This window comes from Manduca sexta, chromosome 22 (genome assembly GCF_014839805.1).
Source record: "Manduca sexta isolate Smith_Timp_Sample1 chromosome 22, JHU_Msex_v1.0, whole genome shotgun sequence".
In the NCBI taxonomy this organism is placed as follows: Eukaryota; Metazoa; Arthropoda; class Insecta; order Lepidoptera; family Sphingidae; genus Manduca; species Manduca sexta.
Genome location: NC_051136.1, coordinates 10446947 through 10467110, shown reverse-complemented (window position 1 = coordinate 10467110; position 20164 = coordinate 10446947). Strand labels below are relative to the sequence as shown.

The following is a 20164-nucleotide window of genomic DNA, read 5'->3' as shown; positions in this document are numbered from 1 at the left end:
TCTGGAAATAACATATTAATTGAGTTAATTACCTGACTAATAATTCTTTATTTGTGTTTGTGTACGTGTTTAAGTTCGGCGGTTTATGTTACTAAAAAGTAACCTATAATGGTAAAAATTTATTCGTAAAACGTATTAGACAAATTAGACAACATAAACGTTCCTTATAATAAAAAAAAACATTTGGATTTCTTGACAAAAGCGAATCCACAAATCTTCTTCAATCTGAACAAAGTTGCAAAAACTAATGCTAGAGAAATATTCAGAAGCGCAATACGATACAAAGTTTAAACCAAAATTTTGCAAAGTTTGAGTTTGGATGAAATATTTCCATTTTCCTTTTCCGTAGAAAGTTAATCTTTCGCAGACACTCGAGCGACAATAAATTTTGATTTTTAAATGAAGCCATATTTCATAAAGATCTACAGGTCCTAATTTAATATTACTTCATCCTTTGAGTGAAGTAGAAGCTCTTTTGTCTCTATAATAAATATGATTTGTCAGCACTCTAAAATTTACAAATACCTTATCAAATATTTAAAATTTATTCGTATAAAAGTTATAATGTTTTATTTGTACATTAGGCGTCTTACTATCTTTTAACATATCGCGGCCACTAAACACTGTTTGAACATTGGTTCAAACTACGGAATTGTTAGTACCGTAGTCACATAGATTGGATGTTCAAATTGAGCTGCGAGTCTCTTTTTTAATTCAGATAATAACACGCACCTAATTTTCTCGTTGAGCATTTGAATAGCACTTTGAGCTGAGGGTCCTTTATGTAGCTTTATTTGTGTATCTCCCGTTTCCGACGCCGGAATTTGGGTACAATTCAGTTTTTCCATGTCCCCTGGGCCTTGTTCAACGTTCATTACAGTCGTATTTGTACGCCTGTCTACATCAGTATTGTCACATTAAATTCAAGGAGGTATTCAGTTGACTGTGCAACGAGACGGCGCAACTGTTATGAGTACAAAGGAACTCTTTGTCTCAGCAACCGTTTTACATTTGAGTCTAGGAATAGTTTGTCTTCACTTCTAGTTAATGTTCCGCGCGACAAACTGCTAAAGTATTTCTAACTTGCTTTTTATTTCTAGAGCACGTCTTTTTGCGTGACACGAAATTTATACAGGGTTCAAGGTTCTTTGTACGTTAACTTATAAATTATTGAATTTTAGTTATCATTTTAAAAAACAATAATTGTTAATTTATGTGAAACTGACCTTAACGGAGATTCCAAATGCACTCGATGTGAAGAACACGAAGGAGCCGGTAGCTGGTGCGAAGGGTGCGGTGGTAGAGGTGGTGGACTGCTGTGGCGGCTGAGCGTCTCTGGAGATACCAGTGCCGCACCAGCAGACGCTGGACTCGGCAACGGAGGTGCACTGCCTCCAGATATCTCGGATTCCGCCCCGCCAAACGTTCCCCGTGAGACGTGAGATCCGCCAGACATGTTGTTTGCCGGAATGGAATAACAACTGCAACAAATAGGATTTTTGTGAAATAATTAAAATTAAGTGGTGTAGGTGCAAATTGTAACATTGCACATTAAAATGATAACTGGATCTAAATGCCAGGACCGACACCAAAATTTTTGGTGGCATTTACTTTCTATGTTTCGAGTAGGCATACTTTTTTCTTTTATATCCAGTTCATTCGAGTAATGGACTCGGAAACATTTGTCGACGGTGACATGAATATCATGAGGGGAGAATGATTGTACAGTAAGGTTCTTTTTTCTGAGACAGTTGCGTGACATAAACTTTCTTATTCATTCGAGATAACAAAATAATTTAATTAAGTTATCATAAAACTTCCCTTTGCATAAATTTTATAACACCACGATTTTAATCATGTTAAAATATGTTTTTGTGGTAACTTTTATATTTGTACAGTGTGCCTACAAACTCAAAGTAAAATGAAAAAATCTTGCCTTTTCGTATTCTTTACCTGGTAATTTTGGCACTGTGATACAAACTATTGAATTTCAAAGGGCATGTATATTTCATTCGTAATTCACGCCGCTGTTCCTACGTCGCTCATAATGAGGCTGCTAATGAGAATACTTCTTGCATGTGGTTTCAAATTGGCGAGACAGAAACCGCATGTACACCGGCGGTACAAATGAAGGCATTTCATACATTCAAATAAGATGCTTCAATACTCAGACTACGATACCTGTACGCTAAAATTGGTGTAAAATGAAATGCATTCCATCGATTCGAGGGATATCAGAATAAAAAAACCTCTCCAGACACGAGCCAAATTTTCATCCACACATTTGCATTTGCAAAGCGATGGTTTTAGTCTACGACGGTTCCGCACATCCATAATCATAATAACCAGTGCCGTCTATTGATTGTCGCCTGACTCTAGTTTTAATTAAAAGCGCTCCTTGCGTCTTTTTAATTAAATGTAAACTTTCTTCAGCTATGTTCCTTTAATATATTCACTGATATAGACAGATCCATACATACTACCAGTCATTATAGGGAGACTATACATTATTCTGTTTTGTATAACATTGTAACGATTAGGTATGTTAAGTAATAAAAATGAATTAGTTACTCCATACTCAGAGGAGGTACTTCAACCATCAAAGTCAATCTAATACCCTACTGAATTAATGATATCGACGACCTTTTTTTGCTCCCGCCCGAACCCTATCGTCGGCTAATATACTAATGATAAATTAATAAATCAAAAAGACCCACATATTCTTAGAAAACAATTTTTTTATAAGAAGAAAACCCAATGAGCAATTTCTCATTTACCGAGTAAGCCTAACGAGAGACAAGACTGTTCCTAATTATAAATACAATCTGCGAGCTCAGGATTACCTGGATGTTAACCAACGCAAGAAAAATGAACCACATTATCTTGCTTAGACCAGAGCTGTATATAATTATTTATACTTTAAAAGGAGATATATTTCAACTCACGTCCGCAAAAAAATCGGGATATGATCCCTCAAATTTATCACCATTATGAACGGTTCAAGGATTTCAACAAACTCTCAAGTCGGAGTGGGATGGGGAAAGAGAGGTAAAAACTCGTTGAGTACGAGACTTGTGGATGATTTGTTATATGAAATATTGTAGACAAAGTATTGCCTATCTCTTTTATACCTTTTATATAAAGATTTATAATATAAAGTTTAACGGCAACTATATGTTATTAGGTAATGTGTATACATTTTAGGTAATATATGTGGATGTTGTAAGTTAACTTATTTAATTATTACTTATGTTTAAGCAAACATGATTTAGACTTGTATAAATTTGTGAAACCAAAATATACGAAATATCTTGAACTTTACCGAGTCAAGGAAAGGAAAATATACAAAGTTTACTATATATTTCTAATATAAAATGATCGCGACTACATCATTAAAGCAAGTGCTCCGTCATTGGAGTACTCACGATATCGAACCCCAAATTGACGGATGTCTGAATCGAAAATTTTGCCAAGAATCACGCTGACTCCGCGATTTGAATGCTATAAGTTTTTTAAAGTAGACTATTTTGCAGAATATGTTCAATGATTTAATTTTGTCTTTGGAATTTTGACTCCGTGTTTATGCAGAGATTTCGAATTTCGTATATTTTAATGCTAGGTATATTATTTAACTAATCATCCTGCCCTCACAAAAATGTTTTTTATAAAATTAAGTTATGCAAGTATTTGAAATTGATTTAACCATTAAAATGTCTTTAATTCTCTAAATTATATAACAACTGTCAAACTTCATTAAAAATTAAAGATTTATGTTATAATAGTACATACTCCAAAAAGTAGTTAGATTTACGTGTCCCTTTCACGTGTCTGGCAAATTATAAGGCAATAGCTTTTGAAGAAAACACATCAGGAAATCCGAATCAAATTTTTTTACAAAGATACCTCCATTCTTTTAACACAAATTATATTAGTTCTTCAGTCCATAACAGTAATTTTAAAGATGGTATTTATTTATCTTTCATGGAAGTAATTCTTATGTCTTCATTTATTCTTCCTGACTTCAATCGATTACCTTCCAGGATTTTCTGTTTTCAAACCAATTATGATAAAACTACGTACAGCTAGTGAATAATTTACAAGACATCGTCGGCACCGTAAATCGAATAAGTTCTGCGAATAACGGCGGGCAGTGGCACTCGGCGGCCGGCGGCGGCGCCAAGCGCGCCATTTCCGCATCCAATATGGCTGCTTTCGATTTCCGCTCTCGTCTCCCGCGTAAACGGTTTATACCTCGGATTACATGCAACGTTTATTTTAATCAGAGCACACCGTTCTGCCACCTGCCGTATCTAATATGAAAATTTATTATTTTTTTATTATTTAAGATCAGATTCATATATCAAGGACTATTTAAAATGTTATACAAATGTGGCGTTTTATGTAAATGAATTAATATCAAATAGTCGTAATTTATAACACCCAATGCTTTAGATTTATTGATAGATATATTCTATTCCTATGGTAGAAAACTTTTATAGTTATTCTTTACATAAACATTTACCCTCTTATTCATAAACGTTTTTTATCTAAGGACGAAGTAAAGCTGTGATAACAAGCCTGTTTCTCAGTGCCCAACAGCACTGAAAAATAGACATAGGGCCGTTGTGATTGGTTATTTTTGTTGTATTTCAATATTAGCCAATCACAACGGCCTTACGTCTACGCACTGCGAAGACTGCCATGCAGTCAGCACTGAGAAACAGACTTGTTATCATAGCCTTACTCGGTCGTTAGATAAAAAACGTCTATGAATAAGGGGGTAAGTTTACCACCAATTTATTGTATAGTTCCTTGTTCCTGCCTAATTATTTGCACGCTTGCTTTGTACTTTTTTAAGTCGGATAATACGTACATAATTTTCTGCCACATAAAGGTATTCATAAAATATTCTGTCTCGGGGGCGTAGTGTTATTTCACTTGGCATGGTTCGAGTACAGTGCTAAGATCTCAAGTTCGATCCCCGGGACGAGCAAAGTAATATTGTTTTTTTTTATTCAGTACTTAGAAATTGTGCCCAATATGGCAATTGGCTCGCCCCATATCACATCAGTAGCTTTTGCCCCCGGCTCCGCCCGCGTTATAAAGTTTTTCGGGTTAAAGTTTTCCGTTATAAAAATAACGCTATATATTTTCCCGGGAGCCTATATTCTTCCCAGGGTCTCAAACTGTCTCCATACCAAATTTCATCTAAATACGTTGGGTAGTTTTTGAGTTTAACACGTTCAGGCAGACATATGCAGCGGGGGACTTTGTTTTATAATAAATTTTTGTATAACTTTTTAAGAGGAACAATCCCGTCATACATCATTGTTGCATAACTTTAACGCAACACGCAACGGAAGCTCTCAAAACTAATAAATTGTCCCCGTTTTTGCAACATGTTTCATTACTGCTCCGCTCCTATTGGTCATAGCGTGATGATATATAGCCTATAGCACTCCATAAATAAAGGGCTATCCAACACAAAAAGAATTTTTCAGTTCGAACCGGTAGTTCCTGAGGTTAGCCATTACTGCTCCGCTCCTATTGGGTATAGCGTGATGATATATAGCCTATAGCACTCCACAAAGGGCTATCCAACACAAAAATATTTTTTTCTGCTCAAACCGGTAATTCCTGAGATTAGCCATTACTGTTCCGCTCCTATTGGTCATAGCGTGATGATATATAGCCTATAGCACTCCACAAATAAAGGGCTATTAAACACAAAAATATTTTTTCAGTTCGAACCGGTAGTTCCTGAGATAAGCCATTACTTCTCCGCTCCTATTGGTTATAGCGTGATGATATATAGCCTATAATACTCCACGAACAGAGGGCTATCCAACGCAAAAAGAATTTTTCCGTTCGAACCGGTAGTTCCTGAGATAAGCTATTACTGCTCCGCTCCTATTGGTTATAGCGTGATGATATATAGCCTATAGTACTCCACGAATAGAGGGCTATTCAACACAAAAAGATTTTTTCCGTTCGAACCGGTAGTTCCTGAGATAAGCCATTACTGCTCCGCTCCTATTGGTTATAGCGTGATGATATATAGCCTATAGCACTCCACAAACAAAGGGCTATCCAACACAAAAATAATTTTTCAGTTTGAGCCGGTAGTTCCTGAGATTAGCGCGTTCAAACAAACAAACTCTTCAGCTTTATATAATAGTATATAGATATATAGATGAGTTGGAATACACACGGCGAAAAGTAAGTGCACCAGTGACGCCTCTGCCTACCCCTTAGTGGATAAAAGGCGTAAATGTGTATTTTTTGCATAAAACAATGCAATTGCTAATTTATTGCATATTACTGCGATTTTAACAATATTAAATCACATCTTTCTAATAACAATCCACTAACCCTCTCTCCGAAGTAAATAAAAGAAACTAAATAAAAATAGTAAATATAAATAAACTCCTACTGATATTCCTACTTATACAACACAAAATATTGATAGCACACTTTGATCAATATCAAAAAATCTCGTCCGATCGGCCATTGCACAGATATCGCGGGATTAAAATGGAACCCGTCTGTTTCAGTTTAAATATATTGTGCCGTTTATCAAAATAAATGGCCATAAGCTTGCTTATGGATGCTTCAATTCATGCAATCAGTGCTTCGTAAAAAAGGTCAGACTTAGGTACATTACTTTTTGATTTAATTGTTAATTTTCTAACCTGTGCTGTTGTTAGCTATGAACACTTATTTGAGTACGTAATATGGTATACATGCAAATATAATACGTAGTCATAAATGCGTTCTAAATGTGTATTGTCGTTGCTACTTATATCATAACGTTATCCATGTTTTAAAATATTTTTATCGATACATTGATTATAGTGGAGAAGAAAAAGTACCACTTGTTAAGAACATTGTGCGCAAGGAGTTTGAGGTATGGCATCATTAAAGTTCACATAGAGGAGTGCAGATTTTTTTATGTATAATGTGTGTTACGAATATATTAGATTCGACGCTCCAATTTCGACGACTGGACAACCACTAGTTTATTTAAATTGACTAATATTAACCTTCCTATAATATAAGTAAATAACTATTAATTAGTTTAATCTGATTTAAGTATATTTAATTTATGCCACAAACTCTTGGAATAGCTGAACCTAATGTACAGATCTAAAACTAATGCTAGCCAACACGACGATTTGAGTGAGCGCATTTCAATGTTTGCCAATTAATCGATTAGGACACGCTGTTGACACGTCCCATCGACCAAACTTTAATTTTAATCGATAAAAATAAGTTAGTATGAATCACTATAATAAAATTTCTTTTTCGACAAATATGAAACAAGTATTATTGTATGCATTATTGTATTTATTGGAAAAGTAAATGTTAATTGTCTAAAAAGATAGTAATAAAATACTATACAAGTAGAAAACTATTTTATGACAATTAAAAAAAAACAATTTGAAATTCACAACTATGAAGGAGCCCAAAATTCATAAAGCTTATGAATCCAAATTAAAATAAAATCGACATTTCATTTATCTAATATAATTTATTCATGAACAACGCATTAAAATATTTCCTATTCATTAAATTATCGCGCATCATCCGAATCCTATAAAGAATAATAGATTTTATTTTTCAGGTGCACATTTTGATGAGCATTATTATTCAGTGTTCATATGAGCCGTTTATCATTTTCCTTTGATAAAACAATAAGTGTTTCCAATGCGTTTATTATTTCCAAACTCAAACCAATAATTCTGTTGATCTGTTCAATGATTTACGTGAAATGCCGTGTTCCCATTGTTTTTGCCCGTAATAATTTCGTTACATACAATTATTCTGTGTATGTGTTGTCAGTTTTTACTCCAAATTGTACTATTAATAATAAATTATAATAAACCTGCTCACGGCGTGATCGTCTTCTCGTGAAAAATACATTTGTTTGCACATTTTCATGTACTACATATAATAATACATATACATTTCAATGTAGGATTAAAGATAATAAATATTGTTTTAGGGATTTGGTGATCTATCTGTTTGTTAAATCTATTTAGTACCTTATGCATGTTATGCTAAGAAACGTCTAGTAACCTTCACAAACTTTTATATTTATAATAATATTAACAGGATATTCGATAATATTATTTGATACATAAAAAAACAATAAAATATTAAAGGCTACATTAATACAGTTGATATTTAAGTACTAAATAATACTATCTAAACAGATAATCTCACAAAGCACAAGATGTGTCTATGTATGTGTCTGGTTTTCAAAATTAATACGAGTTGGAAACAAATCATTCCATTTTCGCATTACTGTTATTAAACTAATTGAGAGCCATTGAGCAAACAGCTTGTGAAAGAGCAAGGTCCTGAATGCCAGTATTAATAACCCAATTCATAAGTAAAACCATTAATTATGTAACCATTTGTAATATTACAAAACGAGAATAAACTCTCTTTATATGAAATAATGTAATAACGAAGGGATTTGCTTTTCATGCCATTTCATTACAATTTTGTTTGTATATAGAAGCTCATATTGGAAATTATATTCTCGGTGTCAACTAGTTTTTCAATATGCTCAAGATATATCCATATATGAATTTTATATATCTTAAACATTATTAAATTAAAACTATGCTAAATTCATCAAAGTCATGCTTACCTTCAGACGAAGCAATATAAATCAAGTATCAACGTTAAATTATGTACCGAAACCAATATTTACTACGTACTAACATATCACCTATTGTAGTGAAATTTATAACCGGAGACCGATCGCTATCAATATTCATAGCTTATTTTATGACATCGTGGTCTGAGCGTGTTCTAACGCGAGCTGTCTGCGTTTAGGGTTAATCTCGATGTCTTTCAACCTTACATTATAATCATGTTAGCTTTAAAAGCATTTTTAATACGTTTATGACAAGAATTTTATGCAAAATCTGCCAAAACAACTTATAAGTCCACGATTCCTTTTAAATGCTGGTAGTAAGTCTCTCATATTTGAGAGTTTGTCTGGCTAGGTGCCACCGCAATGTCTATTTCTGCCTCCAAGCAGCAGTATGAAATCACTGTTGTTTTTCAGTATGAAGAAAATTGCAGCCAATGTAACTTCTAGATATAATAAGACATAACATCTCATGTCTCAGGATGATGAGCGCAGTGGCATACCAAACAATACTTTGTAATTCAAGGTGTTAGATAGTGTTTCTACTGTTTATGGGCGGTCGTATCGCGAACGGTAAGCTCGTCTCGTTATTCAAACGAATAAAAAAAACAAACTATCAAAAGCATTTTCTAGATAAATCGTGGTATAAGTACTTATGTCCTTTTTTTTTTTGTTAAAATCTAAAAAAAAATACATACTGATCGACGTCTGATCATCATTGCCGTTATTAGAACTACGAAGATAACTATTCAGCAGTATCTATATACATATTTAAGTCCGTACATCAGAAAGGGATACGATGTCGCCTTTGGATCGTATAGTTCGCTTGCCGTTTCAGACACCTAGCTAACTGTATCTACCTTTAATGCGGCAAAGACTAAAATACTAAAAACTTTTAATAATGATGAAAGACTGGTAAACTCCAGTATCGACTAACTTTGGCAATACAAACCAGACATTTGTACAAACCGTCAACTACATTTTTAAAGTTTTTAAAATCAATTGATAGCTTCAAAACCAGGTAATCAAATAATCGTTTCCAGTAAGACATTTTCAAAAATCATTTTTTTACGTAGAGCCTATCTCAAACTAACTAAATGAATTGTTTACTCTACAAATGTAGAGTACACGTAATAGTGATATTTTCCCTAATACAAATGAATTTCCCAACAAACTCGAACAAAAACAACAAACATAACAACTTCTAACAATAACCGTAAAGCTAGACAAAGCCAACTAAAATATTCCCTAATCTTTGCACCCGTATAGAAATACTATCACTAGACGGTTGTACCGGGTACTACGATTTCCTCAGAACACAAAGATTTTATATCCATTGGTATCTACGAACCAAATTGCGCCTTAACCTTACAGTTATAAGATTCATTTTGGTTTGGTATTGAGTGTCCAGTTGTTCTGAAACGATACTATTGAAAGGGGTATAGTAAGATTCGCTTTCGTTGGCGCCCTGCCGCGGCCGGCCCCGCCGTGATCAATGGGCGTCTGCACCAGACTACTTTCACGGCAAACGTAATTTTGGAATGCTTTTTGTGCCTTTTAAAAGCGTAAGTGCACAATTGGCTTCTGTTTGTTAACAGTTCGCTGTGAGTATTTTAAATATTCATTCATTGTGAGATTCCTTCCGCGTTTTCAAATGTAGTTGTTAGTATTTTGCGCGCTGAGGTATGTTATTGTGTTAATTTGGATCAATATAGAATTTAAGCTTTCAATTTTGTACTTTCCAATTAAACACAAATAATTTTACTTAATAAGAAAGTAATCTTGAAGATTTAGTTTAACATTATAGTCTTATACAGACACTAACTCAATATCGCTGCATTTTGTTAAAAGAAAAACACCTCTGATGCCTTTATGTAAAAGAAAAAATTGTAACTCCTCATAACTTGCAAGAGCAGTGAATATTCAACACATGCAGATCTCGCCTCAAGACATTTTTGTTTCGAAAGGAAATGTGCCTGTCTTGTTCATCACAGATGCCGTACAAAGAAACAATGGTTTCTTGCAAAATACACACGAAAACTTCAACTGTGTTTATGAATAAGAAACAAGTTACGAAATTTATTTTTCCATTGAACACCAAAAATAACTTTATAGTTTGAAGAAAATGTCATCAATATTCATTTCATGAGCAAAGTTTTGTACTTCCTAAATCTTAGAGTATACAAGTTATTGGCTTTTATGTGGATGTTTTTGTTTATTTTGTAAAAAATAGTATCTTCTCTACAGTTATTTGCTGCATAAATAAAAAAGTTTTATTTAATTTGAAAACAATCCACTTCTTAACCCTGCAATGTTCTACGACGCGTTACTTACTTAAAAAATTAAAAAAGCAGTAGAGTAGTTCCTTAAAATAAGGCTCAAAGTTTCCGAACACATTCCAAGATATACGAGGCAGTTTATTTGGATTTTATTTTCACGGGTGGAATTACGTCGCGTGTCGTATCCACATTCTGTTACATTTTAAAATTAATCGCCAGCCACCCCTGTCAACGCACCGGAGTGCGGTAACCGGTCAATGACCCCGGGTATTCGGGACGATACAATGTTTATAACATTAAAGGAAAACACAACAGGAAATAGGACGGAGGGCAGCTACACCGCGAACGGATTCTCCTATCCATCACTTTTTTGAATGATTACACCTCATTGTATGTGTGAGTTACAGGGGTCGGATCAACAAGTGTTCGAATTAGTTACAAGTTGACGTTACGGAAGTATTATGTCACAGTTATTTGGGTGTTAAATGATATATTGTCAATTATATCTTATAGGGTCTTTTACACCTTGTTACAACTTTGTTTTATAAACACGAGAGGCTCGTTTTCGAATCGATGGTTTCCAACGAAGCCCTACTACAATGGCTGCCGGCCGGGTTATGGGAATGTATTAGCTAACACATGTGAATATTAAATATGCATATCTAATAATCATACCGACGTCGTGTCATGTTCATCGGCCACGTTTGGAATATTCAAGTAGGTTTACCTTTCCTGAATAGCCGCCTCATTCCCATTCACCATCGACTCCGTAATCTTCATGACGACGCGTTCAAAGTTGAATTAAAAAATATCACAAAATATATTCAGTTCTAAATACGATTCGTAAAGTTTGTAAACTCGCATTATCTGCCCAAAACAACACAACACCGGAAAATTGTATGTCGAGAAAAGAAATTTTAAATTCCAAATTTTATCAGCAAAGTGGTGACAAAACGTATCACAAGCGCACTGCGGCCACCGAATTAACTGCCGCCGCCGAACCGAGGGATTAACTGATCTAACTCGATGATACTCGGCAGGATTGCTGCAATTTTGTACCTACTATTATTGCAGCGCACGAGGGCGGGACGCAGGAGACTGACTCTCGAGCGAAATTGGTAAATAGACACTTGATGGGACTAAATGGATCCTTGCGGTTCAATGACAAGTTTCGTAATCGACCATGGTACATCTATGCATATACAACGTATACATAAATATTTTTTATATGCCATTTTAACACGTTTCTACAAAAACGACAAAATTCTCACACAAAATTCAAAACAAAAGGTAAACTAAAACAGCCAAACGTAACAAAAGTTGCGTTAAATATCACTAAAAAGATTGCCTTACAGAACATAACATGCAAAATAATATAGTATATATGTACGTGCACATGACACGAGCTGGTCATGTGCACAAATCACGCAGACGCGATCGAAGGACAAAGGGGTCGGAGGGAAGTAGGAGAGGATGTTGCCGATTTCACTGCGCCGGAGACAGCACAATACCTACGCAGCTCACCCCTGATGCTCCTGATTGACAGCGTGAATGTCGATGCACAAAATGTTTTATTCTGTGGGCCATTCACACTGACATTTGAAACATAGAGCGTTGAAACTTTCATTAAAGCATACGTTGATGTATATATACGCAAATATAGTTTCTTGATTTTTTTTTTTATTACTTCGTTGGCGAAGTTATGTTGCGAATGCGGTACGACCACCGCTTTGAGGACCCGCGGTCGAACCCCAGGTCGGTAAAAGTGATATTAGGTTTTTACAACCAAGTCAACACAAAATTTCGGCAGATTTCTGGAGTCTGTTTTTATGAAACCAATTTCCAATTTTATTCGAAAATCCAATTAATTTTCGCAATTAAAGAATGGTTACCTCTACAACTACAGCCTTAAACAAGTTGTCATTACAAGATATCACTAGACACTGATTAGTGCATTAAAACACGTTCTGTTTCAAGTTACTTTCAATTCATAATTGATGCCAAAAATAAATATTAACTGGAATAAAAAGGTTACATTGCCTTCTTTTATGTTTTTTACCATTTTAGTACAAAATGCTGAAAAACATAATATCTGCCTCTTCCCTCTTATGACAAGAATAAAGTTAGTAAAAATACGTTTATATGAATGAAGCTAGCTGCAGGCTGCAGTTTCCAATCCCGCACATGTAATAAGCTAGAATCATCATTGAAACGAAAGCAAAAGTATTGAACTCTGAATACAAAACGGAGTAAATTGATTTTGTTCGAAACATAATAACATTTGCCCGACGTTGCTACAAGTAAAACCGATTGAAATAAGTGTCTTTGTTTATTTAAAAAGTATTGTTTTGCAACAATAAGTTCCCTTTTCCTGCCGATATTATGAAATGGGTATAAGAGTCGATTGGTTTTTCCCGATTGAAGTAATGAAGAATTTTCTTTGAGATTTTGCCCGAAGTAAAAAATTAAGGTCTGATTTTAGCACGAAACAAGGCACATGTATACCTTAATTGATGAACTTTTATATACTAGGTTAAAGCCACGAATACTAACAGAATAATATTCTCAATTCCAATGACGATTCCAATTAGCAAAATAATATTAACTATACAATATATTTCATACAAGTACAGGCGTTAGGGTGAGACAATGTAGCTGTTAAACTGTAAACTACTTGAGCTATTGAAGTTGTGTTCACCCTCGAACTTGTAACGAAACTGAAACCAGTTTGAGTTATCAGTCTATCTGGTGATTACGCCCGAAGTTGTAGTTTGCGGTTGACAGCTGCGTGGAATGGAATATTCGTCAATTTCACTGAATAGGATGCCGTGTTTTGACGACTATATTATTTATATTCGAAGAGAACTATTAAGAACATCCGTCAAGTCACGCGGCCGACAACATTGTTCAAGAGATTGTAAGTGGTCAATTATTTTGTCCCCATGCGTGGACATGGAATTGAGGCACCGTTAGGAGCATTTCTTGGAGATTTTTATCTCTCAAAAACCCCAATACCTCGAAGGCACGTACCTCTGACTTTGACGTTGTATTAATTATTGCTATAGTCACACACACACGCCTGTTAATACCCAAATGGGTAGGCAGATTCGTAACTGATGCATATACTTTTCGCCCAGCGTATCTGTAACATTATGTGATAAGAGGCGAGCCGATCGCCATATCGGGCACATATTCTAGTTTCCGGGCTGATACTAAGTAGAAATATCCAATATCACTTTGCCCGACCCGGTAATCGAACCAAAGATCTCAGCACTACTGTCGTACCGCCATACAACTACACAAGAACATCGCTACAGTGAAGCAATTATCATAAGGATATACATTACGGAAGATATATTTCACGGAAAATTCTTAAGTGTGTATGTATATACACACTTAAGAATTTTCCGTAAAAATGTCGAAAATATTAGAATTCGCCCAAAACGCACTAGATATAGAGTAACAAACAACCCATAACCTAAAGCATGGACTATTGAAACGTGGAAATAGAAAGGTACATACTACAGACACCCTAAATGTCCGCAAAACATTCTTTAAAGGTGTCTGGAATGTAAAGCGTTCCGCGTTACCAACAGTAACGCCTCTGATGCCGCGAAAAACCAGAATATCTATTTATACAGGTGCTTCAATCAGACGTTTTTGAAATGCCAGCTTACACTTGCGGTAAGGATTTTATCCTATGTACGCTACGTACACAACGTATTATGGAATCGATCGGAACATTTATTTTTATATGAAAACTTAAGAAAGTATAGGAAGCTATATTACTCTTGAATGCTATATACTTTTAAGCTGTATTTTTTATAAGCGGCAAAAGCTATTAATAGCTTAAATCACCTCTATGTGATGAAATCCCTTGAGTTTAGAATAGATTCACTTAATATGATGTATTTACAAAAAATATTAAATATGAATGCCCCCACAACGTTCTTATTAATCGCCTCCTATATTACTAGTGCGTCATTGTGACTTGAATTTGGGAAGCACTCTGCCATCCCTGGTCTGTCAACTCCCTCTAACCAGCTTTCTACGAAAATGAATACTTTAGATATTCTCCATGAATCTTTACCTTTCCTCAAGTAAACTGTTTTAAAAAATGTCGTTAATTTATAAAATTCTGATAACGATAACATTTTATATTTATAGAATTAAAATTAGGTATATGAATTTGATTCCATTTTTACTTTTATATTTGAATTTCAATGTTTACATTTGTAATCTAAATTGTAAAATATTTAATTATTACAATACTGATAATTCCATTGGTAATACCTAATGATATAATATTTAAAAAATGGCAAACCTTTTCTCTGATCATGTACAATGAAAGTAGAGTAAATTTTACAAATACTTAACTAATATTCCATAATACATTCTGTAACATTACCTTATATTCATGTTTTGATACCTCACTTACAAACAAGTAAGTAAAGGTTCGCTTGCTAAACACGGTCTAAGGATACTTTATCGCTTCGGGTCGATCGAGAGGCGACGAGCAGTCTCGCTTGTTACACGACGCACTCGGCGTCATACCATGAAGCAAATAACCCCTATTTCAAGAGTACAAAGGATCAAAGTTAACTATTTTGTTTCAGAATACAATTTTGCCATAGTATAAATTGTTGTCGTATACTAGATGGACTGGAACACGAACAGGTTCATTACGTATGGTAACGTAATGTACACGACTTTATTACTTTCTTCCACAACATTGGTTTAGGCGATTGGTGATAATGGTCCGTACGTTTTATTCGTCAACGTGAGGCTTTTGAGTAAACAACACAACTTCTCTGACAAAGATGAATTAAGCACAAAATATACTGGATATTCCTAATACATACATTAAAAGCCATTAAAGTAGAATGTTTTTCAAGTGCCATCTATTTACAACGAATATTTGATTTCAAAGTGCGAATCCTCGGAGTTAAGTCTGGCTTCGACTTCTTAGAAAAACAAATCAAAACTTAGTAAGCGAGAAAGGAAAATCGAAAACCAATATTGCAACTTCAGTAATCTGTAGGGGCGATGTGCAGGACCCTTCACATACAATGGGGCATACGCAACGTGATCTCACGTGAGAACTCAATAAGTGCAGTGGAGTTGCCGCGAGACGCCAGGAGCCTTCACCTCTCCACCATACCTCTTGAGGCACAATGGCCTCAAAGTGCTACTGTGGCGTGCAAATGAAATAGGCTTAGGAGACACCGAAATACTTTCTAATTAGTGGAATATAATTAAAACTTTACGGAGCGCCGTCGGATGACGTCTTTGTGTCGGAGTATGAAGCTGTTTGTAGAATGGGAAATGTACGAGACGCTCATTATTTTTTATTACAATGAATATCAAATAAAATAATGTCATTTATGAAAGATAAGCAGAACCTATACTAATTTTAATATACGTGAGATACTATTATATTATATACAGACTTCTGTACCTTCGGATTTTTTTTATAAAATAACGAAGCAAGCAAAACTTAACATATTATAGTTAAAAAATTATTATAGTTAAACTACTCACCCTTCTATGAAAACACTATAAAATAACAAAGTTCCTTCAGTTCAAACAAAGAAAATCGACGAATCATAAACGCAATCTGTTTTACAGTCCATTAACATTATCTCATTCTCACGGTGGGCCACCACTTTTCCCACATAACACGCGACAAGCCAAGACGCCGGCCGAACATGTGCGTCCAATTTATCAGCATCAGAAGGGATAAGCCATGTGTAGTCCCACCTCCGTCCGAATGTCAATTAAGAAATAGCGTGGTAAGTGGTTGAAATGTTGGGGAGTATTCGTGTGATTGTGATTTCAAGAATTTGAACAAGGTGTTGCTTGGATAAGAAGTTTAATGCTTCTAAATTTGAGTTTTAATAGACGCCCTGTATAGTCGCATGTGAATTATCTCTTGCCTTAATTCTGTGGAGACATTTCGTAAAGGCATCTGGATATTCTTTGCATGTAATAATAGACAGGGCTTTTTCAAAATTACCAGTATTGACTTGCACTAATAACTTATACGGTAATATAAAACTACTTTATTATGACACTGATAATTGATTTGGTTACTGCGTTTGTAATGCGAAAAATTGTTTGTAAAAATCTTCGTTCTAAGTTAATCTATACAATATTGTATATATTTCTCAGATTAACTTCATGCCTGTAAGATGTATATACCTTCATTTAAAATTTTATAAAAATATTACCAAATTTAGTAAGAATGTCCAACATACCAAATACCAGTACCAAACAATTAATACACTAGCAAATTTAACATAAAAATGTTTACCTAATAAACTGATTTTCATTCCGCATTAGTATTACAGATACTAAATTGTTAAGCCGATATTAATCATCGCATAAAACCTGAACATAGCTGGCCCATCAATCTTTTAAAGTAAAACCAACGCTTCATTTTGTTTACAACTTGGCACCCACACTTTCCAGTTCACACACTGCGTTTGTGTCAACACTTATTTTTTTGTCATAGACTAAATTGTTTGTTTAGTTTATATCCACTCTCGTTAAAAGCAATCTCTAAGTACAAAAACCTGGTAGGGGAGTCGGGCTTTAGAATTTTAATCCATTTCATTTTGTTTTGAATCGACAGTCGCAGTTAGCCGTAGATGGGTTTTACATCGTCCCCAAGCTGGCGAGCGCTTAAGGCTCTAGGCAAGTATAAATGTTACCAACTTAGCTCAAGAGCGTCTTAAGAAGACAGGGGCACGGCCCGTGTTGTTTTTACATAAATTTCCGTAATTTTTAAGCAAGAAGTTGAAAAGCGAGTTGCCGGGTGGTTTTTACATAATTTAATGTCTGTCTATTTTAATGAAAGGTTTTGTTTATAAAAATGCTATCTAATAAAATATTTAATGTTTCAGCCCTAACATAAAATGAAATAATATTATATTATGTTCTTCTATGCGTTTCATATCTTGTGAAGATTATTTTTAACATTTAGCTGCTCTTAAATTATTTTATGAATAACAAAAAATAAATTAAGCCGAATTTAATTAAAAACTCATTCCGTTCCTATATTTTAATTACTTAATTAGGCTTGAATTATAGTTAAAAGTGATATCTATTTTCATAAAATGTATCCCTCAATTCCAATAAGTTCCTGGAACAAGCATTTGTACTATGGTGAAGGAATAGGAAGAAATACGAAAAAAAAAAACCTTTTATTATTAAAACCAAGAAATTATTGCTCTCGTGTAGGTTAATGAAAAAACAGTCACAGATAAGGCATGCGCGTAGGGAAGATAGAGTAATGGGACGTTTGCATCCCTCCGTAATTCTCTCAAAGGGAAAGATTTACGGAAAATCCAAGGCTGAATGTTACAAGCTTCGTAGTTACTTCGCGTAAAATGAATATTTGCTTTGACATACATTTTGAGATTTTAATATTATATTTTTTTCGTAATAAGTTAATTAGCTGTAAGCAATGGCGTACGCACGGGAAATAATTATGTTTTCCTGAACTAATCACGTATTGAAAATGAGGAAGTCAGACAGCGCCGACTCAATCATTCGTCCGTTCGAAGTGAAACACGAATCGTAAAACTTTGATAGCTATTCCAAACGCGAAGATGTCAGGAAGCAATTTGTCGAAAATCATAAAATTCCTGACTTATTTGGATTTACGGTGGGGATAACCTTAATTATAAATATCTCGTTGCTGTTTTATATTTTTATTTCCGCATCTATACTATTATATAAAGCTGAAGAGTTTGTTTGTTTGTTTGTTTGTTTGTTTGTTTGAACGCGCTAATCTCAGGAACTACCGGTCCAAACTGAAAAATTCTTTTTACGTTGGATAGCTCTTTGTTCGTGGAGTGCTATAGGCTATATATCATCACGCTATACCCAATAGGAGCGGGGCAGTAATGGCTAATCTCAGGAACTACCGGTCCAAACTGAAAAATTCTTTTCGCGTTGGATAGCCCTTTGTTCGTGGAGTGCTATAGGCTATATATCATCACGCTATACCCAATAGGAGCGGGGCAGTAATGGCTAATCTCAGGAACTACCGGTCCAAACTGAAAAATTCTTTTTACGTTGGATAGCCCTTTGTTCGTAGAGTGCTATAGACTATATATCATCACGCTATACCCAATAGGAGCGGGGCAGTAATGGCTAATCTCAGGAACTACCGGTCCAAACTGAAAAATTATTTTTGCGTTGGATAGCCCTTTATTCGTGGAGTGCTATAGGCTATATATCATCACGCTATGACCAATAGGAGCGGAGCAGTAATGGCTAATCTTAGGAACTACCAGTTTGAACTGAAAAATTCGTTTTGTGTTGGATAGCCCTTTATTTGTGGGGTGCTATAGGCTGTATATCATCACGCTATGACCAATAGGAGCGGAGCAGTAATGAAACATGTTACAAATACGGGCACAATTTATTAGTTTTAAGAGCTTCCGTTGCGTGCGCTGCGTAAACGGTTAAAGTTATGCAACAATAATGTATGTCGGGATTATTCCTCTTAAAAAGTTCTAAAAAATATATTATAAAACAAAGTCCCCGCTGCATCCGTTTGCCTGAACGTCTTAAACTCAAAAACTACCCAACGTATTAAGATAAAATTTGGTATGGAGACAGTTTGAAACCCTGGGAAGAACATAGGCTCCCGGGAAACTACTACTTTTATAATGGAAAACTTTAGCCTGAAAAACTTTATAACGCGGGCGGAGCCGCGAGCAAAAGCTAGTATATATATAAAAATGAATCCCTATTTCACTTGGTCACTCCATCACGCGTGAACGGCTGGACCGATTTCACAATTATTTTTTGTTGTGTTTGTTATTATCAGAAGGTTCATATAAAAGAAAAATTCAAAAAATTGTGCGGAAAATTTTAAAATTTAATAAAACTTAACGAAAATATTAATTTTATATAATTGTTTGAAATAACTGTCAGCGATTGACAGAATGCGCGCGTGCATAAATAGTTAAGACAGGACAACGTCTGTCGGGTCAGCTAGTTAGTGATAAAATCATATAATAATTCGTTTTAGATTAAAAACTACTTTCGTTATACTGACGGTGATGTTTCGTTCCCATTTTTACTTTTTACGTCTATGTAATCAAATATATCAAGAAAATAGTAGTAATAGTATAATCAAAGAATAAATGGTAGGTTTAAAAGAACTATGAAAATTAGCACAGATTTATATAAAATATTAATAAAA

The 20164-nt window shown here is 34.7% G+C and overlaps 1 protein-coding gene across 1 annotated transcript in view; it reads right to left on the bottom strand.

Annotated features, from left to right (window-relative positions):
* LOC115451708 (proton channel OtopLc) overlaps positions 1 to 20164 on the bottom strand; it is a 62235-nt gene that overhangs the window by 26766 nt on the left and 15305 nt on the right. The window contains 1 exon segment of the mRNA XM_037441513.1: positions 1227 to 1481. Within this exon segment, the coding sequence (XP_037297410.1) occupies positions 1227 to 1481 (255 nt within the window).